This window comes from Alosa pseudoharengus, unplaced genomic scaffold (assembly GCF_046254945.1).
Source record: "Alosa pseudoharengus isolate Yale_2024_CS ecotype anadromous, Long Island Sound unplaced genomic scaffold, YU_APseudo_1.1 YU_APseudo_1.1_scf_16, whole genome shotgun sequence".
NCBI classification, from domain to species: domain Eukaryota; kingdom Metazoa; phylum Chordata; class Actinopteri; order Clupeiformes; family Clupeidae; genus Alosa; species Alosa pseudoharengus.
Genome location: NW_027468630.1, coordinates 29,449,538 through 29,473,926, shown reverse-complemented (window position 1 = coordinate 29,473,926; position 24,389 = coordinate 29,449,538). Strand labels below are relative to the sequence as shown.

The 24,389-nt window shown below is 39.5% G+C and overlaps 1 protein-coding gene across 5 annotated transcripts in view; it reads left to right on the top strand.

The window, feature by feature from the left end:
- Positions 1-24,389, top strand: part of neo1a (neogenin 1a) — a 95,388-nt gene that overhangs the window by 13,952 nt on the left and 57,047 nt on the right. For all 5 annotated transcript variants that reach the window (XM_076287633.1, XM_076287631.1, XM_076287630.1 and 2 more), the window contains exon 2: positions 19,811-20,128. In XM_076287633.1, coding sequence (XP_076143748.1) covers positions 19,811-20,128 — 318 coding nt within the window. The remainder of the gene's footprint in view (positions 1-19,810; positions 20,129-24,389) is intronic.

The following is a 24,389-nucleotide window of genomic DNA, read 5'->3' as shown; positions in this document are numbered from 1 at the left end:
GTGAAAAGACTTGACTTTTTATTTATTTTTTTCATATATTAAGGAGTTAACTTTACGAATTTAGAAAATCTGCTTAGGTACTGTTGCATGCATCGCGCGAGCGAACCTGTCATTGTTACCAAGTGACGCGACAGACCAGCAGCAAGTGCCAGATCAAATAGGACAGACTGAGGTAACTTGCACATATGGAAGGCTCTACTTTCATAGAAAACACAAAACATAATAATGTTTGGCTACACAGATGATGTATCTGACAACTCAAAGAAGAAATGAACAGCAGTCTGCAAGGTCTGCAGTGTGCAAATTAGCGACATAACCACCACGTCGATTTTTATCCGTCAGAAGTTAGTCATGTTAGAAACCTAATGTCAAGTTTGAGGCATGTTAAGAGTTGGTTGTGAATCGATTATGCTTTATTTAACAAAATATTAGGTTAAAAGCGAAACTGTTGGCAATGTAACCTAAAGTAAGTGCCTCTCTTTCTCTCTCCCTCTTAAACCCGTCCCTGTCCCATACATTACAGCCTAGTAGTAACAACAGTCAGTAGCTAAACTGCCAGCAATAAGCATAGAAAAGTTTTAGCTTACTTCAATTGTTAGGCTTATACATATGATATAGCATTGAGGGTCCTAAACCCTCCTAAAACGTGTTGTGCCTTCGCACTTGTCAAAGTTTGGCAGTGACATCGACGGCAGCATTTAATTGACTGATTAGGTCCTTTTTTTTCAACTTTTTTGGGTCCCTGGAGATGACAGGTGTAACTTGAATTGTTTGAATGTTTTCATGATTTGATGTAGCCTACCTAATAATTGAGGCATATTGAAACAATAATATGCTATTTTATAATAGGTACTTGAAATACATTTATTTTTATTTGTATATTTAATCTTATTCTACAAACCGTTTATGTGGGTTGAATGCAATGTCTGTTTGTTGCAAATAAAACTCCCATAACTAGCCTACTGTAGCCTATTTCAAAGTGAAAACGTGGGGAAATCATCATGAATTTGTATGACTTGGCTTCTGACTTGCTTGACCCAAGCTATGACTTGACTTGACTTGCTTGATTGTCATAAAAAATGACTTGGACTTGCTTGAGACTTGAATGTTAAGACTTGAGACTTGCTTGTAGGGCCAGGGCGTAAATTTCACTGCGGGTATTGCGCATAATTTGTTCAAGTCGCGCAACTCTAGCCACCATAATGCGAGAAATTCACGCATACACTTTGACAGCCTGTCTGATGACGTTAATCTAATCATGAAGTGGCGTGAATGCGGTGCTATTGACCGGACGGATCAACTACCGAGTTGAATTGAACATAGCCTCATGCAGACGCAGTCTCACACACACACACATACAGAGAGAGAGGGAGAGAGGGAGAGAGGGAGAGAGAGAGAGAGAGAGAGAGAGAACCACTTTGCGCTTACACAAATAGGCTACGCATAGTAGGCTACGCAACCATGGCAAACTTTTACATCTGGAAAGAGCTCCTTGGTAACTATCCTGCTAGCTCAGGTCACGTCAACACTTGATCCCAGAAAGATTGTCCTCGACAAATTCATCATTCACTAAAAGGACACTTGGTGGAGACACAAATATATAACACTATACAAACATTAACAGATAAGAACAGTGAATTAATGTGTGCAATTTTAACAAACAGTATACAAACTATACAACACTGACTACATCACTACAGGCATCCTCCTTGGTTTTAAAAAGAACAATTCAAGGGCCCTTTGATAATTGCAGTCTTTAACAAGTGCGGACCATTTATGCTTTCATGCAGGCTGTCAGACTGTTCCCCTGCAGCTTGTTCCGCAAGTCTGTCTTGATCTATGAAGTGAATGAAGTTTAGATTATTTTATACTTTTGTGTAAGATTTAGGCTACAATTTTGAATTAGAATGTTTGGCGAACAATGATAGGCCTAGATAGCGCGATGACATTCAACCACCAGATGCCCCTGATCGGACGCATCACACGATTATATAGGCCTACCTGTAAAGAGCTCTTCTTAATTGTTGGTTGGTTTAATAGCCTACTGTTGCCAATGAAAAGTCGTTGTCTTTTCTATTTCTAGGTTTCTATTACAGCAGCGCACATTCAATGACTGAAAGCGACTGCCTGTCTCGCAATAAACACAGCGGGTGAAAATCCCGACACTCTTTCAACTACATGAAACTTAATAGTGAACCATCAAATAACCCCCAGATTTCAGTGCCTACCAGTCCCAACATTTAGCAATATAATCAAACAGTCCAAATCCCAAACCAAACCGAAAATCATATGCTTTTGATAGCGGTATGCCGCTCCAAACGAAACGGATGCTTCACAATAAAACGCAGAAATAAAGGCCTGTCTCGATTACAAGCCTGCCCCAAATAAAGCCCTGTGCTTTGTGCAGCCTAAGTAAATAATAACTTGGCCATAATTTGAGGAATTATGGCATTTTCATTCATTCATTCATTCATTCATTCAACCTTTATTTATTCTCGGAGGGTCATTGAGGGAAGCCCTCATTTTCAATGAAGCCGAGATTACATAAACACTACAGATAACAAAAAGACAAAAAATGCCGGACGGAGCGGCGTAGTCGCCAGCGTTCCCGCGACATGAAGACAAACAAACACATTTACAAAATAACAATTGACGCACAAGACAAAAGATGCCTGATGGAGCGGCGTAGCCTAATCGCCAGCGTACCCGAGACACCTAAAGGTAGACATACAAGACAGACAACAAACAAAAATGAACAAGTAATAAAATAAATAAATAAGAAATTAAAATAAAGAAAAGTCCGTGTTAACTTAGAAAGAAATTAAGAAGAATTTATTAAGAATCAAGAATTTAAAGGTTGTAAAAAACTTGTGTATGCCACATGCATAGTTTAGGTGAGCTATGGTTTAAACGGAGAACTATTTGTGCCAGTGTATTAGTATTAGTATTGCGTAGATTCAACGCTAGCTAGCTGTACGTTTTTGATGCAAGACTAAAATAAGCAGCGCGAGTAGGCTACATGAAAGCATAGTGGCAGTTCCTTGAAAGCAGCAGCTATGATTTAGGGGAAACAGTGTAATTAAGTGGTATCGGTGGGTGATGTCTGTGATTTTTTAGGAGTATGAATATATGGCCTGGTATCGGCCCATCCCTACTATCTGATCACAAAGTGCATAAAACAAAATGGTGCACAGCAATACCATTAAGTTTCATTTTGAAAGAAAATAAACATCTTGCTCACATTTGACCCAGGAACATCTCAATGTGAATAAAATAAAAACTGCACAGAAAGCACGGAAAGATGTTGTCCTGGCTCACTTATTTCCTGTGGAGCTTTAGCTGTGTTTTAATGAATCTTCTGTTATACTCTGCTCCTTACATGTTCACTCTGACACTGGATATCTTGTATGCCCGAATAATAACAATTTTAACACACGCACAAATCCTTCTTTATTGTAACATGCTGATTCAACACCCAACCAGGTCCATGCACACACTAATTAAATTAACAATTGCGGCGACTACAAAAACACCACGCTCCACCGGAAATAAACAAGCCAGGTCAAGAGCTTTCCATGCATAGAGTGGATTGGTCTGGCTTTAGCAAGGCTAATATTGTTTATCAATTGTCAAGGTACTGCCAATTGTACAAACAAATGATTAATTATTCTTACCTAATGACAGAGCAGCTGACATACATAAGGAGATGATGGCAAGTGAAATCTGATTGCATTACTAGGCTAGTTGGTCAAATTGTTAAAATGAAGTCAGAACTGAGTAAGCTTTGCTGAGCAGTCATGGAGCATGATGTGTATTGAAAGATCTGACAGTCATTTATCTGTACTGTAACATATGCATTCATACTTTGTCCATGTTTCATTCTTACAATCTGACATTTTACTCCCATTTGTTTAATCTATAGTTTTCCTTTCCCTCTGTGAACCCTACAGTGCATCTAGAGCTTGTGTAGGCTACTTTTTTGCACTGAGCTAAGCTGAAATGGGAACATCAAATGAAAACAAAGACTGTTATGGGGAACTAGAGAGGGGCAGAATGAGTGAGTGTGTGGCATTCCTGGGCATCCCAGTGGAACAACAGTGGGGCTTAAAGGGCCCAGAATGGAGGAGGGGTGAGATGGCATCAGTGCAAATAGCCCCTCTAATAATGGTAATCTCTGCTTGGTTTCACCCCACTTTATTCCTGCATTGTAGTCTAAAACCTTCCTTATTCCTTACATAACTTAATTAAGCATTGAAGAGAGCCTCTGGGGGAAAAGGCAAAAATACTCAAAAACAGAGGATACAGCATTGCAGCTTAGTTTCATTCAATAGTATTTGTGGTTGCAGAATGTAGCTGAGTCTAAACCATCCTACATGGGAAGCTGTCCAACAGACCAAACAGTGGTGTATTGATAAACTTTTGCTTGCCTCATTTAACCCATGCTGTAGGCTAGCCCTCATCACAGGCATGGGTTCCTCCAAACTCTAGTCAGCTTGTAAATTTATTTCTGTACCAAGCTATTTAAGGGAGTAAGGGCGCATCTAGTTTCAAGTAAATTAGTAACAGACCTGTGTGTAGCTGCATACTTTGATGTGTCTCTTGCTGCGGTGTCAAATGTCTCCTCATTGAACATGTTGGAGCAGACTTTTCACTTTCAACTTCGAGGTATTATGAGCTCCATTATCTTTCTTCAGAAGTCACCATAGATGACTGAACAGCGTAGAATTTTTGTGTGCTGAGGAACTTGACAATAATGGAAGCAATACAATTGATGTATGCAAATTGTATTTGGTGCAGGCTAACCTATTGGTCTGTTTTTATTTGTTTTCAGAATCACACTGATTCGTCACATCAACAGTGTTTTTTTTAATGTGAAAGACTCAATGCCTTAGTGGCACAATGTGTTTTTTTTAAGAATTACAACAGACTTGCAGATTGACCTTAATTATGTAATTTTGTTGTGTATCCATTTATAGGGTATAAAATGTAAACAAATTAATTCATTAGGTCAACTGTGAATGTTGTGTCTCCTAATGATGTTTTAACCAATAGTGCTGAAACCTGAGAAGGTAGTACCTACTTAAGCTGCTTTAGATGGAAACCTACCCAGCATGTACTTGAACATGTAGCCCAGGCCTACGTCTCAGTTTTCTGCCTCTGCATGCTTCTGCACTATTTGGCTCTCCACAGCAGCTTTTCCCTTCCTCCTCTCCTTCACCTTTATTTATGTTAGCAGTTTATTTCCCTGCTCTTTGCTTTAGCTGCCACAGCAGCACTGGTTAAAACCTGGAGATACTAGATAGCAAATTTTTGTGATCGTTGGGAGTCGAAATCATACTTTTGTTATGATTGCACAGCCCTAGGTGCAGCCAATCAACAATCAAGACATTTCCGTTTAAGTGTGTCCCAACTGGAATTAAATATTTAGGTGTTTGATTGTGTCTATATCTAGAAAATACAATAGCCATTAAAATGTCCCCTTTACCTAGGAAAGTTAAGGTAAATTTGGACAAATGAAACTGATAAATCAGTTTTTTCTTTTCTTCTCGTGAATCTGGGCTGATCTTATATCACATCTGCAATTTGAATTGTGTAAAGTATTGTTAAATTAAATTAAGAAATGAATAGTAAAAAAAAAAAAAAAAAGACAACCCATTTTAGTGGTAGGATATGCAAGGCTGCATCAATAGTTGTTTTCACACAAAATTTGCGGGAAGAGGAGACGTTATGCTACCCTGGAAATCCAGAGTTCTCGCGAGAGGGGAAATGCATGGATTCCAGTTTCTTCCAGTAGCAGCAACTGGAATCCATGCATTTCCACTGAATTATTTTTGGAATCTGATCCCTTATCATACCTGTTCATTCTTACTCGTCGCTCGACTTATCGTGACTAAATTCAAGATGGCTGCAAACGCTAAACTTCGTCAAGATACTGTCTGTATAAATCGTTTTGTAAGTAAACTACCAGTGCTTTTTCAAAGTTCTCAATGTCTCGTTTTAAATGTCAGGGCCCTCGGAAGTCTACCAATGAAGTGTGGAGATACATTGAGCCTCTTAAATGGGTGTAAAACAGTGATTTATTTGCATGGCTAGCCCGATGCCGAAGCACCACTATTGAAAAAGCTGTTGGTAGCATCGGCTAACTAGCGCCAGATTTTGGAGTGCAGGGGACAAGCCGAGATGGGCTATGAGACATACGTTCACACTCGGTATGTATGTTTCAATACACTTTAGGTCAATATCACACCGGAATTCTCATTTAAACAGTGAAATTAAGCTATGTTCGCTAATGTCTAGCTTCTAAATGTTATGTGGCAAACAGTAGTTATAATGTGATAATGTAAAAGCTTGCTAGGACAGACACTCAATGAGTTCATGCTTTGTTTTATCGTTGGATTTTAGGATTGCCTATATGGCAACCGATTGCCTTCCGACCTACAGTCAACTGTAGCAGGCGTTGAATGACTGGAAGCTTTGTGGATTTTAAGATTGTCGTAATGTGCTGTCTCTGCTATTGCTGTTTTTGATCAGTCAGATTTCCCCCCATTCCGCCTTAACGCATTTACACTGGTGTTGGAATGAATCGTTTCGCTAAAATGTCTACCCTGCCTGGTGGTAAAATTGGCAAGATACTTCGTCCCACTGTTCCACCTCGGTGTACAAAGAAAAGGTGTTCCGCGAATAAGGTACACATCTGCGGGAAATTTGCCAGTGTAAAAGGGGCTAGTGATTCTGTCCATTGCCTGTCCATTTGATCTGTATTTTAGTTTCTTGACCAGGCTGGTTGCTACTCTATAAAATATATCCTCCTGGCTTTTTCATACATCAAGTATAAATACAAAATCTCACCTGAGTAAGGAAATATGTGGCTCTTTAAGTGGGAAAGGGGAGGTTTGTGTGTTGTATCTAGCATCTCCTGGCTTTTTTGGGTCTGACTGTTGGCAGATGGGCAGAATGTATAAATTTGCCAAGAGCTTGGCATCACTGCAAGAAAAACATGCCCCCTTCCCTTTGTCTCAGAAAGCATGGCAATGGTTGAGCATGTGGTTCTGCTGTTGATCTGCAGCAGCATCCAGTACCCTGCTTACAGTAATGGACATGCTGCCATCTGTTTGATACAATTGTGAAATGTTCTACAGCGTTCAGTGTTCTACAGTGGTATACAGTATGACATCCAAATTCGACTTGATGGTCATATTCAAAAGACACTGCAAATTTTAATATGACCGTCAACTCATTAGAATGTCACTTAGCAACCTCAGCTTGGTCTTGTGTGTCAAGTACAATGATGCCTTTGCTTTCTGTGTGTGAAATTAACAATCTTTGCTTTCTTTGTTTGAAATGAACAATCATCTTTTTATACTGTTGAAGACATTGGCTACTAGTTTGGCTACAAACTAGGTCAGAAACGAAACTGTGCTGCATAAATAATAAGCCAGGCTTTTTCCCCTGGATGTCTGATCCAATATCTTCTATCTAGAATGGGGCTTGATGCAACTTCAATAAATCAAATTGTATTTTCCACTATGCAATGGGGTTAATTTCAATGATAAACAAGTCTATATAAATATGAAGACTTGGCACCAACAATGCAAGTGCAGCTTGCTTGGGTTACCATCTGAGATGGTGTTAATTCATTTTGTAAATAAAAATTCTGAGATTCATTTCTGAGATTTATTTATTGGGTTTCTAACAAGTTAGTTGTTTAGAACCCTGAAGAAGTTAAGACCTGTAGTTCACTGGTTGGATATACTGTGGGCTTAAATTAACTGTAAGATAGGCCTACCTGTTGCATTTGGACATTGACTGGAAACATAGCATGCTGAATGGAAAACGGAAGTCAAATATTTTAAAGTGGTGCTAACTTCACTATTTTTGAACATGGAAAAGCCAGTCCTCCCATCCTGCTACACCCAACACTTGTAGGGTATCTTTTCTAACAACATTTGTTCCCTACCATCTGACATCCTGTGTCAGTGTTTGGTTACAGGAAAATGGAACAACTATTTGTAGATTTTCTCCCCTCAGAGGATAAGGCTCTCATTCCATACCAACTTACCTAGAACATCATCTCATGGATTTGTCTTATCAAAATCTTCAAATTGTCTACCTAGGTTAGTACTTTTGGTTAGTTGGGTCAATAGTTTTCAGCATGGACCTGAAACAAAAAATACTTTTCATTGTTGGTGCTCTTAATCCACACACCCCTTTTCTGGCAAAATTAGTCACAGTGACACTACATTAAAGGTTGAGCTATTATCATTAGAGATGAGCTTTAAAATTATATCCAGGCAAGTTAAGAGAACATTTTTGAATTTTTGGTAATATCTTCTTTAACTATGCTACAATGCTGGTCAATGCTGACCTGGAGCAGAATGCAAGTTAATGTTACCAGCATCAAGTTTATGGTAAAGTAGGCTATTATTCCTAGCCTACCCAAACTTTGTAGAATGAAAGATAAGCATGTGAAGTATGACTGGACCATTAAAAGGCCAACTACATTATCGGCCGATATTAGGCATTTTCCAAACTATCGGTATCGGCATTTATAATGGCCGATAAATGAATATTTTAAAAATAAAATAAAAACGGACGAAACACCCTTCAACCATGTCATGAGTGTTGGCGTTGTATAGTTTGTCCTCCAGAGGGGGCTCTACACCGTCCCTGCTGGCAACACTCGTGTATAACGCGCCACACATCCTGCAACCTGCTGATCCAGCCAGAGTCGGGCAGAGAGAAAGTTATCCGCGAGTGAGATCATCAGTGAAGTGTGTTCATGGTGATTTGGTCACGAGACATACATTGCTTGAAATCACAATTAAAAGAACATCCCCATCACTTCTCTTAACTCAAATAAGCATGACAAAATTCGTGAAAACAATGTCCAGTTTTGCTGCTGTTAAATAAGCCGAGAGTGAAGCGGAATTAGCTAGTAATTACGTTACGTTGTTACAGTGTAGTTGACTGTCTGTCCTTTTAACTTTTGACAATGTGACTGAAGATGTATTTCTTTAATAGCGTGACAGTTATAGCAGTGAGACGTATCATATCTCCCCGGCCTGTAATTTTGAAAGTGTATGTTTTACAATTTGCAGTATGACGTTATCCATTGCTAAATTAGGGCTCATCATAGACTAGCTAACCACAAAGCTAGCTAATGCTATGAATATCAGTGGAAGACCGCTAACATTAATGAGCTTGGAAACCACAACGAACTTATTCTGCCTAAATAAAGTAATGATGTATTACTAGTATATCTGTAGTTACAGTCCCTGCATTGTAAAATGTAAATTAGACGTGAGAGGAGTAAACATTTAGACATAGAGAAAAAGTATCAAACGTAGCTTGTGCATAAAAGTTAGCTTTTCTTTTACACGTGTGTGAAATCCAATGACGCCAAGTGTGCGCTTCAGACTGTCGTTCAGCCGCAGCAGAGTTACATAATGGATTTAGATCCCTAAATAGTAGGTTTTAGAAGGCAGGCAGCAACTGATGATTGAAAATGGTTTGATGTAGCTTGATGGAAATAATTTTAAAAGTGCAGGTAAAGGGATAAGCAAGCTGACATTGTAATTATAAGGTAGCTTATAAGGCAATAGGGACTAACTAGACTGCATTTCCGGCGGGAACTGCGAAAGTGTGCTTGCCCTGGTCCGGTCCAAGGGGGCAGGCGAATTCCCGGAAGTAAAAGAATCGACGTAGGCTGGAGGGACCACCTCTCTGCTAACTCCCATAGAAGTCCATTCATTGTAGGATTTTTTTGAAATACCATAACTTCATATAACATATATCCTGTGCCGATATTGTAGCTTCTGTGTATTCCACATAAACACTACAAAGGCAAAACAGACTCCACTACCTCGTCCGTAACGTTGGTTACCCGTAAGAAGAACGGTTAGCTTGTTCGGTTGGAGGGAAGCTAGCTTTGACGTAATCTCTCTTTCGCGCCGTAGGGAGATAACCGTATTGTTTGGATAAGAAGCTCAGTCCACCTTACTGTCTATGACGGTAACTCATAAGCAAAACCTAGCATACACGACCGTATGTTAAGGTAAAGCATTACACAGAGGGAACCTAATAATAATAAAAAAGTAAACCTAATTTTTTTAAAAAGGGCACTAATCATTTCAGAGGTTTTCGATGGATTGACCGTAGGTCGGAAAAGTGGAAAGAAAATTAGCTTTGTTTTGTTTTAGCATGACTGTTTTTGAAGATGATCATGTATGGTAGCTTCAACATTAACTCGACTTGGTGAGGATGATATTAATAATAATACATAAATAAATGTTTAACTTTGATGACTTTGAAGGTGAAGGAAGTGTGAGAAGAATTTCTGTGTATCTATCAGTGTTGCGCGGTCTGCCCGAAATTAAGCGGTCGCCCGCGGTTATGAGTCATAAACAAAATATTTTAATGATATTCGGGTCATTTGCGGGCGGGTCAGTTAAAATTAATTAAATATATATTTTCTACAAATAGGCCTAGCCATCTTCAAATATCACGAGAAGGCTAGAATCAATACAGTAAAGTAAACAGTAAAGAAGCTGAAGACGCGAGTTAAAATAATAAAGACACCCCTTCAGGAAAAGCGATATAGGCTATGGGAAATATTGGGAAAAGTTCTTAAAGAAGATGACAGTAGTACAAGTTAAAAGTATGACAGCCAAAACGGGCAGCCTGCAGGAATAAAATGTTATGGCACAGACTACACAGCCATATCTACCGGTATGTATAGGTTCGCGCATGCATACAAGTTACCTTAGTTCGTTGTGTTTGTGACTTTAAACAGTGGATGTGCTTTAGTAAAGCTTTGTGCTTCATTCAGCATTATAAACCAGTTCTTACGCTAACGTTTTGACCAGCAATGCCTATCTCTCTTGCCTACCTTGCCTCACCATTTCTGTTTTTCGAAAGAAAGATGTATGTCCATGGCCTTCAAATCTTATCCTAGTGTTCTAATCCTTGGTGGTTGCGTGCGTGCTTGCGCTCTTATTCTCATTCTCTCTCCTGCGCAAACATTATGTCCTGCATGCCTACTGTGTGTAGTTCTACTGCATAAAGTTTAGCAAATAAAGTAGTTTGTTTTACAGAAATGGCCTACTGTCACACTACATGCAGGCTATAACCAAAAGCACACATTTTGTAAATAAGCGGGTCGGATCGCGGGTCGGGTATAATTTTGTCCTAATTAATATTCGCGGTCCGAGTTGCGGTCGGGTTGATTAAAATATCGGGCGACCGCGGGCTGCTTGTGACCAAACCCGCGCAACACTGGTATCTATCATATGAGTTACAAGATTCAGTTCGATGGCTAACGTCACGAAGTTAAGTGTGAGTCTGCGCAGTACTGGGAGGACCAACTGAAAAATCGTTCTATTTGAATCAGTGCCCTCCCATTGAAAACGACGGAGTCTGTTCGTCCATTTCTTTTACTGTCTATGGTCCGGTCACCAACATGAGCAGACAGAGACATACGCTATGCTGAACCTGGCTTGATCCAAGCATTCTAACAGTGCCTTTCAGTGTTGGAGCAGTGGCAATACCTCAAAAGCTCTATTCAACTATTGCCTTGGGTGAATGCGGTTCGTTGGATTTTACCTGTGGCCTGCCTTCGAATTTAGCTTCTATGACTAAAATCAAATCAATAAAATAAAACAACAGCAGTGATTGGCTGCAAAAATAAATAATGTCACGCGTCTTGCACCTCTCAAACTGGGCTATCAGGTAACCTAGAGAAAAATGTGAAATTTTGAAATATGACTAAGGCATTAATATGCTGCTTGTTTGTCAGGATACTTTTTCACTGATTTATTTAAAAAATATAAGCTATGAGTGTGAATCTTATATATTCCATCCCCTAATTCTGTTTTACTGGTTTATTTGACAAATAATCTATATGGATTTGCTCTATAAAGACCTTATGTCTGTTTGGGATTGTTTTGAGAGCCTATTGATGTATTTCAGAATAAAGGAATGTCCACAACATTAGTGATGTTTTTTTTGTGTGTGTGAATGTATTTTACTTAACTCATTGAATGTAGCTGGATACTCATGAACGCATGTCTCTAATAGCCACAGTAGGAGTAATTTTAGCAACACCGTATTTTGTGTGGCCCATAACGATTCAGTGGATCATGAAAATGTGCCAAAATTCACATTCCTTGCTTGTTGTTGGTACATTAATCCCATTCAGATTGCCACTTATCTGAGATGTAAGAGTTCAGTATAGGTTTAAGGTCTGGGGCAGGGATTTGACATTCTGTGACTTCTTCATTGAGGGCTTGCTTAGCAGCACTGTCCGCTTTCTCATTTCCCCTCAGACCAACATGGCCTGGGACCCAGCAAAAAACTACACTCAAGTTTTGGTTCTTTAGACGTTCTAGTTGATCAAGCTCAGCTTTGGTTGTACTTTTTGCGTGACATTAAAGCCTACTGGAAAGATTTTTTATTGCAATTTAATTGAATGCAATTTACTTTTACGATTAAATAAAATTAATTTATCCCTCTCACCCATAGTTTTCTATTTATTTACAAATGTACATAGGCCTACTGTAATTACATTTATACATAGTTATTCTACTGATCTTTATACTATTCATCCTGCACATAGACTTATTCTTACTACTCTTATAATGTTGTTTCTGCACTACAATTACACTGTTTCCACACTGCACATAGCTGTATGTTATGTACATATCTGTTATATATTTGTCATATTGAATATCCATATTTATTCTGTTTTATTATATTCTGTTAATACTCTGCATATATCTATATTATTATTTCTACTATTATAATGTTACTACTACATACATTATTCTACTTATTGATTGAGATAACTGCTAATACACTGCACAAGTGCACATATTTATATTTAATTCATATTACTCTAAACCACCTTCTGTAAATCAACTTTATACTACTGTCTACATTGCACTATATTTCTTGACCTGTCTCTGTATATTTCATCACCTTTCTATACTTTGCATCACATTGTATGCATACTGTAGCTACATGAATCACAGCTAAGATCCTTGGTTGCTATGAAGGCCAGTCGTTCTAAATGGATGGTTGCTATGGCCAAAGGCCAGTTATCTCTGCCGTTGTCAAGCGGGCATATCCTAACTTTATCTTATTTTAAACATCTCTATTTTACTTAGCCTACTTCCATACAGTGACTCCTATTAAGAAGTGGCCACTTAATTCGCGCTTACCGTGATTCACACAGCAACATTATTAAATGAATCTGTCACCATATGCCTATGCCAACGTTTGCAAAGAGGAGAATCTTTTAATTTGATTCACAATGAAACGTTACATTTAATGTAAACAATGAGTAGGCTAGTTTTGGTTGTTGTTGGCGGTGTTACTGCATCCCTTAGTTATGCCTACAATGCAAAATTGTTCCCTCGTGATTGTTAGACGCATTTCAAAACATCGCGACGTGAAATGCCACCACAAAATATTGTTTGTGAATCGGTCTTATTAGGAGTCCTCGCTTAAGCTGTCACAGACTCAGGCGCTACTTTTAGGGCTAAAATGCTTCCTGAATTACTCTTAGTAAAAAAAAATAGGAGTCCTAAAGTTACGAGTGACGAAGTTACGAGTACAAGCATCTCATATCAAATGAACATGGCATTACGCTAAGCAATTTGTGACCTGTGAAAATTTAGTTTCGATTTCTGTTCAATCCAATATGGCGGACGAACGGCACTCCCACCTGACGTCATCTTCGTGACCAACTTACACCGGTACTGACCGGACGTTTTAAAGTTGGAACGGTGTCTCTGTCTCAAAGGGACTAGGCGCTAGGGCTGACAAAAAATTAGGGAGACGGGAAAAATAATAATAATAAAACTTAAGAAGAACAATAAGTGTGCTTTGCAAGCACACTTAATTATTACACATGCACACTCAAACATTTAAGAGTGACCTTTATCTTGTTTAATGATAATACAAATGATGATGATAGTAATAATGTCATCATTTTTTGTAATTATTAAGTCTTAGTTCAAAGTTATATTTATGAAACTTGTTGTTATTGTGTTTTTGTTCAAAAAACTAAGTTTCATATCTTAAGTTTCTATTTTTATACATTTTATTTATCAGAACTTTAATATATTTCGATGTACCTCTGTTCCACTGTGACAATATTATTTAAAAATAAACAAGTTTGTTTTTTAAATGCATTATCATATTATTTTAGTCAATACTCATAAATAACTACAAATAACTAATGTTAGGGAAATCTGTTAATGTTTTGTTGCGCGTTTCTGAAAAAATATATATATATCGGCCGATATATCGGATTTTTAAATCAACAAATATTTGTATCGGTATCGGCCTTCAAAATCCTTTATCGGTCGGGCTCCATGTTTCATTCATAGATAATACACTTACTTGGTTATATTGTATACTTTTTCAGGTAAAACAATGATTTGGACTCTATTTATCTATGGTACAACATTGGTACATGATTGATACTAAATGCGTACAAAAATAAGTTTATACTACCCTTAATGTCACTCTTTTTGCACTTTTTTCAAAAACAAATCTAGGGCCTTGAAGAAAATCAATGAATATGCCGTACAAACTTATAATGAAGGGTTCAGTCATATTGAGAATTATTACATATTACATATTGTTTGTCTTCCACCCAACAAGGTTTGGGCTGGCTAATAGGCCTACCACATCCTGGCAGCATTTGGAGGTGGATGGGCAGCATAATGGCTGGATGTGTCATTTCATCAGAGGCCATGGAGGTAATTATAAGGTCCAGGGCATCGAAATGGGTTATTGGCTGTGAAGACTACAAGATGGCACCCAGCTACCCAGCTACTAACCTAGGTCTTGTTCCGCCCTGAAGGGACCTATTTCCCGATAATGACCGGCGTTCTATACATTATCCCGCTTATTAAACGGCTACTTGCCAAAACGACACAATAAACTCCCCACGATATGACTCTTTAGCCTACATAGCCTAGGCTATAGCATACTCTGTTTACAAACTGCTAAAAAAAACTCACGGAAGAAGAACAGGCCAGTGAACCCTTCTTCTTTCTCGGTGAGCTTCTTTTTGGCAGTTTGCAAACGGAGTGCATTACCACCACTATCTGCTGGACTGAGGTGTAATGGCAAGTGTACCCTTTAGCCTCGTTCTGGCCGCCGGGTGAATGAGGCGAATTCCTCCCAGCTGCATGGCTGAGACTCATAGCTTCACAGCTTCCCCAGGAATACTTTCTAATTCAGATAAAACTTGCACGATAGCGACGCTCATCTCATCCGTGGATGCCACCATGTTGTTCGTTGCGTCACACCCAAACCCACCTCAAAACCAACGCTGATTGGCCGTTTGTTTGGCGAACGGCTCCAGATGTTCTCTATGGGAAAGATGCCAGACTGATCTGCGAGTGGAAAACTGAAGCTCGTGAGATCAGGATGGTCTCACGAGGCTAATGTACCCGTTGGCTGTCAGCCAAGTTGAATGACTCTTTGAAATTGCTGTTTGTAAGTTTGAGATATTTGTTAATAATGCTCTTAGGAAAAGGATAGGGAAGCCATGTTGTTTAAGTATGGTAGCATTGTATGGTAAGGGAATTTTGAGTTACCAATGTGGAGTTCAATGGAGTTCAATGTGCTAAGACCAGTCACCATCTAAGTATCCAGTCATCAAGAACAGTGCCCCATCAGTGAAAAAAGAGGTGGTATACAGTAAGCAGTGTTAAAGATGCCCTGCCACACGTATTTCATTACTTTGTGGTAATGTCTGAAGTTCTACCATGGACTCTCATTTTTTTGCGGAAAACATGCCTTGGTTACCTTGTTTCAAGCCATTCTAGCGTGGTATTGAAAGCCTGCAGGATGACTCAGCTCGATTTGAACCGGTTCTTATTAATATTCAACGAGCTAAGCTGCTTGACTCTGATTGGCTAACATCTAGTAGGTGTCGTCCATAATATGACAGCCGTTATCAACTCATTTTAGCTTCATGGCATGAATTTAGCTTGGCTAGCGAGTGCTAGCTTTGTCCAAATGGACATAAAAACCTGCTAGGCTAACGAGTGCATTAAACCTGTATAACATAACACTTCCTTGAGTTGACAATAACATTTTACCTACGGACTGAGCACTGGTCGTAGACTGCCACGATGGTAGCTGTTATCGACTAATGTTAGCTTCATGGCATGAACTTAGCATGGCTAGCGAGTGCTAGCATTGTCCAAATGGGCATTAAACCTGCTAGGCTAGCGAGTGCATTAAACCTGTATGACATAACACTTCCTTGAGTTGACTAACGTTTTACTTACGGGCACTGGTCATACACTGCTGAGATGGTAGCCTACGGCTCCAGCCTTTTTGCAAAGTCTGTGCCATTGTTCCAAAAAATAAACTGAAGCCATTTGATCCTCAAGTCTGGGTTCTTGGGCAAAATGCATTGTTGAAGTTCTATTCGTGCATAGAGCACAACCCAATTTTGTGGGCATGGTCTCAACTGGGCGAGCTCATGAATAGTAATGAGCTTTATCAATTCCACGTGAAACTGAGGAGCTTTTGCAACTGGCCTAATTTCTCCGCTCATTACTTTTCAGTGGCTAGAGCTGACAGAGGAGGTAGCTGTTAATTTTCACATTCACGACATAGCACAAACACATATGGACCTAACATATTAAAAAAATACAAGTAAAAACGGTTTTGTGTGGCAGGGCACCTTTAAGCATGCTCAAGGCACACTGCACCATAGGGATATTGTTGGGCAGGTGCAGAGTGGAAGAGCAGGGTTTGGTTTGGGTGCCAATTGGAAAGCATGGGGTAAGGCTACAGCACAGGAGAAGAGACAGATGGTAACTGGCTTTGTTTGTGAACAAGAGGAGGATAGACAATCAACAGCAGTGTCTCAAGCAAAACAAGAGCAATGAATGAGCTGGCATGAACGCATGATGTTGAGAAGAGGAAGATCAGCTGGAGACAACTTTGGGCCACATTACCACATTAATTTCAATGTAGGAGCCAGTTATCTTCTTCCAACTCAACAGAGCCTCAGTCAGTGGGTTGGTGTAGACGGAAACTGTAAGCTATGAATGGGTCATGGCTCTTTAAAGCATACTTTGTCCGGTTGTAAAACTATTTTGAACCATGGTCGCTACACCTTGAGAGTTTGCTTGAGAACAAAGAGAGTTGAGGTTAACTCTTTGCCGGTTAGTAACAGGAACTGTAGAATTTCTTTTGTGCGAAGGGACAGAAAAGTGGCCAATAGGCAAGCCCAAACAATACAGAAAGGTGGAGCAAAGTGTGGGATTGGGAACTCCTGGCGGATGTTGAAAGGCAATTGCCAGTGTCAGTGTTGTTTTCTGAATGTCAGCGCATCACCTACTTTATTGATCTAACTATTCCCTATGAAAATTTGATCGAGGAAGCCTATGAATAGAACAAGTCAAAATATGATAAAATATATACTGCATGCAAAAGCAAGAGAACAATGCTAGCAAGCACACACAAGACCGGTGAAGATAGGCCTAGGAGTAGAGGCTTTGTAGAAAAGTCACCTGCAAGACTTTGGATTTCGAATGTTGGATTTCAAGGACGAACACTGAAAAGAGAAAACACTGGTAGAGGCTCTTACAAACTACTTGAGGTCGTGCTGCGACCCGAATTGTCCCAGAGATAAGTGAAATCTGTTACAGTGTTTCTGGAGTGTTACTTGTTGATGTGTCTGTTTGTTACATATCTCAACCCATCATGAGTGTGGAGGGAGAGGTCCTAATTCAACGAAACAACAATGAAGGACGTTGCCTGTTTGATAACCCCAGTGAAACTCACAAAGATTGCCCTGTTAGTGATTTTATTTTTTCTGTTTTGGTTCTTTGTCAAATAAATTTGTATTCGAGAATCATTATAAAGGAGGTACAAAAATACAATATATCATTATTCTCCAGGTTTTTACGGAATAACAAACAACACATGAACAAGTAAATCAGTCTTAAATAGCCTGGCTAACGTCTCTCGTATTTAAAACGTGGTTTACGAATGCCCAGAGCCGTTTATTGGGTGCTACGAATGTCTATCAAATGCGTCTGTACGTAGCTCATAACCGCTTCGGTGTGTCGTCATCGTCTTGCTGTCTCCCCTCTGTTCTGTGATTGGTTCCTTTGTTTGTCATTGCCATCAGCCAAAACCTAAACCTATTGCAAGCATATAAAACAGTTAACTTAAGCAGACCAAGCAGGTCATTATTTGTGTTAAATATCTATGTTGGAAAAAATATATAGCCTGGACAAATGTCTGGGTATCCCATAGCATATCAACTGTCTCGTGGCTTAACGGCAGCGCGTCAGTGCACTACGCGCTCGGCCGGAGTTCGCGTCCTATCTCTTCTTTTCATCTCTGACTAAGAGTAGGCCTACGAGACACAACAATAGGTTTTGACCATACATATTTATGTATATAGTTACTCTACATCGAGAGACCATAGGTACAATACATCAGTCAAAAACAATTAAATGTCACACTAGTTCACCTGCAGGTAGCGAGAAGCAAGAGGACAATCTCACATCATAAGAAAATCGAACCTACAACGTTGGGATAATAAGTCATCTGCTTTAGCCACTACACTATTTATCACTGCTGATGTAAAGGACTGTGAAGATTATAATACTAAAAGCAAGGCAATACTTGAATTAACATAAATAGCAAGAATGAGCCAAGTAGGGGAGTCAGTGTCTTAATCAAATTAAGCTACAGGATAGATCAATCATTGAGTCACGAGATAAACATCCACTTCGCAAAATTTGGTTAGGCGGTTGTGATTTTTGGTTAGGCACCAACAGGAACTACCAAGGAACGACACAAGTGCGACTGCCTAGGGGCAGTAGTTCAAACGACCAAACTTTGTGTCCTTGTTTGCGATTGAGAGTTCGAACTACCCTTTCTAGAAACACCAAATCCAAGAACGATGGAGCGAACTACCAAGGTTGCGACGCAAGTTAGCAAACGATGCTTTCTAGAAACGACCCCCTGATGCGCGTTCAGGAGAGTTTCAATTGCACGGGAGGGAGGGAGAGGGAGTAGTGAGCTAGCTCTCTGTTTTGTTTGAACGTCAACAGAAGTGACGTTACCCCGCCATCGCTGAACAAATGCAATTCCATTGACTGTGGGGAATGTCTGTATTTGTTTAACTTTGCTGGCAAACTAGTAAGCTAGCAACTAGCAAGGCAAGGCAATGAGTTTAACAAGCAACATTGTTAGTAAAAAGGTGGTGGTCTCATACAGCCAATTTCTGATTGTGTTGTTGCAGCAGGATGTTTGATATGTAGCTCCTCTCTTAACTCATTGCAGGATATAGGTTTAGATAATTCAACATTGTTTTCCCTCTACATGATCTAAAAAATACATTTTTGGAGCTATGTTTCATCTGTTACAGAAACACACAATCACATTCTGTGTTTACAGAAACACAAATCTATGATTTGTCTGGTCTTTTTTTCTAAAAAATAAAACAGCTGAATGAACATCCTCCAGGAGTGGTGATTCCATGCTTTTTGCCAGGGGTTGTATTTTAGAGGCCTTAGTTTTTGAACTCATTAATAACAAGGTTTGAGTAAAATCTGAGACAATGCAGCAACAACATTATCAGATTTGATGCAGAATGGCCCAGGAACCCTTCATTTGAGGTTCTGTCCTGGACATTTTTGTGATATTATAACCCAATGAAGCCTATAATGATATTATTTTCTGATTTACTGCTTTCAGACATAGTTTTTAGACTTTTTAGACATGCTGTTTGATTGGACTTTTCTTTTTTTTTTTCCAGAGTCAACAGTGCCTCAATTCATTCCATTTGGTTTCTCTGTGGAACCAGTGGACATACTTGTGGTACGAGGTGGACCGGCCATACTAAACTGCTCCGTTGACAGCCCAGTAGCTGCTCGGGTAGAGTGGAAGAAAGATGGTAGCTTCTTGAGTCTGCAGGCAGATGAGCGACGACACCTCCTGGACGACGGCTCACTGTTCATCTCGTCAGTGCTGCATTCAAAACACAATAAACCTGATGAGGGTATTTACCAATGTGTGGCATCCATCCAGAACATGGGCACTATAAGTAGTAAGACAGCACGGCTCAGCGTGGCAGGTAAGAAAACATGTTAACTTATTTGCATTCATTGTTTCATTCATTTGTATTATTTTATGCATGGCATTAATTGCCACAGTATTACATTCTATTTTGTGTATAACACTCTTAAAGGAGACGGAGAATAAAAAAAAACATTTCTACCTTGTCCTTGTTGAATAACGGTATTCTACCTGCATTCAAGAACATACAAAAAGAGCTAGACATTCTGAATATGTCCGTTTCATAGAAATTCCTCTTTTAGAAATATTCGCAGAAATTGGGCCAATCGGAACAATGGATACAAATGACGTAAAATGTGTCTCACTGCCCCCAACTCTCTCATTCCATTCCCTCCCCTTCGAAATAATTTGCAACCAACCCGCCCTCCTGCCTCATACAGCAAGTAAATTGCAGCAGTGTTCATGAAGTTCAAGGCGAAATGGCGAGTCGCGTTCCAAGGAGTGCTCATAGGCATCCAGGCTGTGCAAGCGGTGTGCAAACATTTCATTACCTTCCCACCAAAAGAAATGCACGATATGCGTGGCTGCTGTTAATTTTTAATTGGATTCCCACTACATTCAGATAGGCCATACTCATGAAACATTGGTACAGATGTGTATCTGTATGGAATTGCATAAAGTGTTAGCATCGGTTGTATTTACCGGTAGCATACTTTTTCTCTCTCGGTCATGCGAACACAGTTTCCATATAAGCACCTGGTAAGTGAGGAGTGGACAGTGGTCCTAGCCTAGGCTACACTAAGAAGGTTGGTCTAAAGTGACTGCATTGGCGGTCATACAGTAGCAATATTTAGTAAGCTTTTATTGGGTGATTCAATGTGAGAGTTCAATGGTGCTCAAGTGCAGGCTATGTAGTGCCTTTTTCGTTTGTGTGTCACTCCGAACTCGTCAAATGTGGAGGCTTGGTTAGGATCCTTGGCATCAAACTTTGACATGCGGATTACCCCCTTGCCTAAGCTTTAGCTGAATCAGTTGTTACCAATGATCATGCCATGCTCACATTAAGACAATGGCAAGTCGGCATCTGCACCTTTAGTTTGTGAAGATGTTTCGCCTGGTGCATTAACTCCAAAACATGAAAGCAGCCTATCCAGCTGTCTCCAAGACATTGGAAATGGTAAACATTTGTAACGTTTGTATTCCAACTTCTGTCCTAAGACTCTATACATTTCGACTTTTAATACAAAACTATAAGCATCAGGCTTTGAGCGAGCCTCTTCTGTCTATTTTGATGCTCATATTATTACAAAAAGGCCTAGTTGAAACGGTTCTATTTTCTTTCTGCCTGAACGGTAGGCTACCATCAGCCCAAGACCCAATGCCGTCGGGCAAATTTATGCATTAGAATATAAGGTTGAATCTGTGAATGGGCCATAGCTGTAAAAAGTTGGTCTGTCCGTGTTCCGAAGCCGGCAAAGTCACATTCTTTTGAGTGGCAGCAAAGGCAGCCAATCAGCGTCAAGTGCTTGCAGTTCATAATGAGGTTGCCAGTTAAATCCGAAAGGATGCCAAATAGGTGCAAAACCACACGTTTAAAATCCCCACCCTAATATAGCTTTCTAAGAGAGGTTTTTACAGACCCAACCAAAATGTTGTTGTCATAGAACAAGGATATATATCCCATTCTATGTCACCTTTAATATAATACTGATATATATGAGGTCAACCCATTAATCAGGAGAGATTTGTCAATAAAAAAAAAAAATTGCTATTGTCCAATGCCTGAGGATATTAACAGTCAGGTGCATCTGCGGGCAGTCCAGTGTTGCTGTTGAACACGTATGAATGACCCTGCCCCTTGTGTCAATCAAATTGCCTCTCTTGCGGCAGAATCCTGTGGCTATATGAAATAAAGGTGAAATAAATTCAAATGTACAGTGCATATGGAAAGTAAAAAAATAAAAATAAATAAAAAGTACAATTTTGAGCTTGATCGCAAAGGCTGTGAATACTTATGTACAAGTGATTTCTTTGTTTTTTATTTTTTTCAATAAATTTGCAACAATCTCAAACTTTTTTTAAGTTGTCATTTTGGGGTATTATGTGTAGAATTTTGTGGGGGAAAAAATGTAATCAATTTTGGAATAAGGCTGTTACATAACAAAACTAGATGTACCGCAGAACGGTACAAAATATGACCGCTGCCCAGTCCAGCACATTTTTTTTTTTTAAATCAAGTGTTTGTTATTTTGTTGTGTACGTTTTATTTTGAACTCAACTAAAGGGAAAACGTAAAATATATATCACCCTACTTTTGTTAGAAGCTGTATTACTGTAAGTAAACATTATGTATTAAAAAAAAAAACACCCATTTAAAATGCTACCTTCAGATCTACAGTAATGTCAGACCTTTGATAGACTTTATTTGTATGCCAGTGTTGCCATCGACATAGACAACTTCTTTGACCTGAGGCCCGGTCATGGCATACTTTGGGGTCATAGGGCCCACCTACATGAACCCACCCCCTATCAAATTATCATTATATCACATCACAATTATTATTGTTATGCTATATTGTTATACATGCACTTCAAAGCAGCCAGTGTTTAAAGTGCTAACATTGTTCACAAAAAGTTTGAAAACATGCACATCAGAGGACTGCTTTACTAATGTAAAATATAATTAGAATAGTTCCATTGCTTTTGCATGGTTGCATGATAAATACTTCTCAAAACAACAGCAATTATATGGGTGTCATCGTTTTGGGATGTTTCCCTCATGCAAGCATCATATACTGGTAGGCAAATGGAAAGAATATTTACATATTTAATTATGCCACAAGCTTTTGGCCACGTTATTTAAATTTGACTATACAATACTCTAGATAGTGTATTTTAGTCTGTGCTCTGTTTTTATGGAAGTTGCATAAATCCACATTGTTCTATTAAATGTAGTTTCATAATTAAATAGCTTTCCAATAGGTTGAATTGGAGATTTGCTACCAACGTTATCAAGTGGTTTCAGTTTCTCTCGCGCATTGAATGAACGCTCATACCACCATTTAATTGTATGCCTCTATGTTTGATGACACCAAATTAGCAAGTAATTCATACCGATTGCAGAAAAGTTTGTTTTCTTTTTCTGTCAGTCCGCGGTTCCTTGATCAATTGCGCAGCAAATTATCAGACGAAGCCCCGGGAATAATTTCACTCTGCGGCTCCGGACCAGCAATGTCCACGTTACGGCCGGTGCTGGTCCGCGCGGCCCATAGTTTGAGAAACGCTGGACTTTGAAAGGCGACAGGAGTTGAGGACTTTGCAAATGAGCCTAACATCAGCATGTTCAAAACAAGTAGGCTACAGGCACTTTGCGCGTCTTACAACATAGGTTACTTCACTTTATCAGTTGGCTTGAACGCTAAAAAAATATGCGTCGTGACTTATTGACCATGGGAAATGACGCGCACCTTGATTGTTGATATCACGGGCGGCGGCATGTTTGGTTTAACGTTTTTTTGTATGAATGAATTACAGTAATGACACGCCGTTGCGTTGTCAACGTGAGACACTTCACTTCATTTATTTCAATTTCCACAATAGCCTAGGCTACTATGTTAGTCAGAGTCTGGACTAGCGTAACCTACTTGCTTAGCTCCCCCCACTTAGCTCTGCCTAATAATTAATTGCGCTGAAAGCAGGCAGGCACGCAGCTTTGCTGCTGGCGTTAACACTTGCGTGCATAGTGGGGTTTAAAACATGCCAAAGTGTTAGTAGCCTGTTTAACATCCAAAGACAGCCATTGTAATTTTCAAGAGTTAATAACATAGAGTTAATATAACATTACAGCCGTGTGAGACCAAAAATAAATAGGCGGTCAATAGTAAAACGACTCTTCGACTAAAAAAATTGCCGTCGACTAATTTTCATGGTCGATTAGGTCGACTAAGTCGACTAATCGCGGCAGCGTGTGTGTGTGTGTGTGTGTGTGTGTGTGTGTGTGTGTGTGTGTGTGTGTGTGTGTGCGTGTGCGTGCTTGTGTGTGTGCCTGTGTATGTGCCTGTGCATGCAAGCGTACATATGTCTACTGTGTGGGTATGTGTCATACGTATGATTACTATGAATGTATGTGTGTGTGTGTATCTGTTTGTGCACATGAAATGGGTTAACATGACCCCTGGAGGCAAACATACAGAAAAAAATTGTCATCCTAGGCCCTACAGTTCTCAAGATATTCACAGAGAACTGTGTCTGCCCTACCCTCCTTTCGGGGGGTCCAGTCCAGCGGGGGGGCTACAGATCAAAACGAAAAATGACGGTTC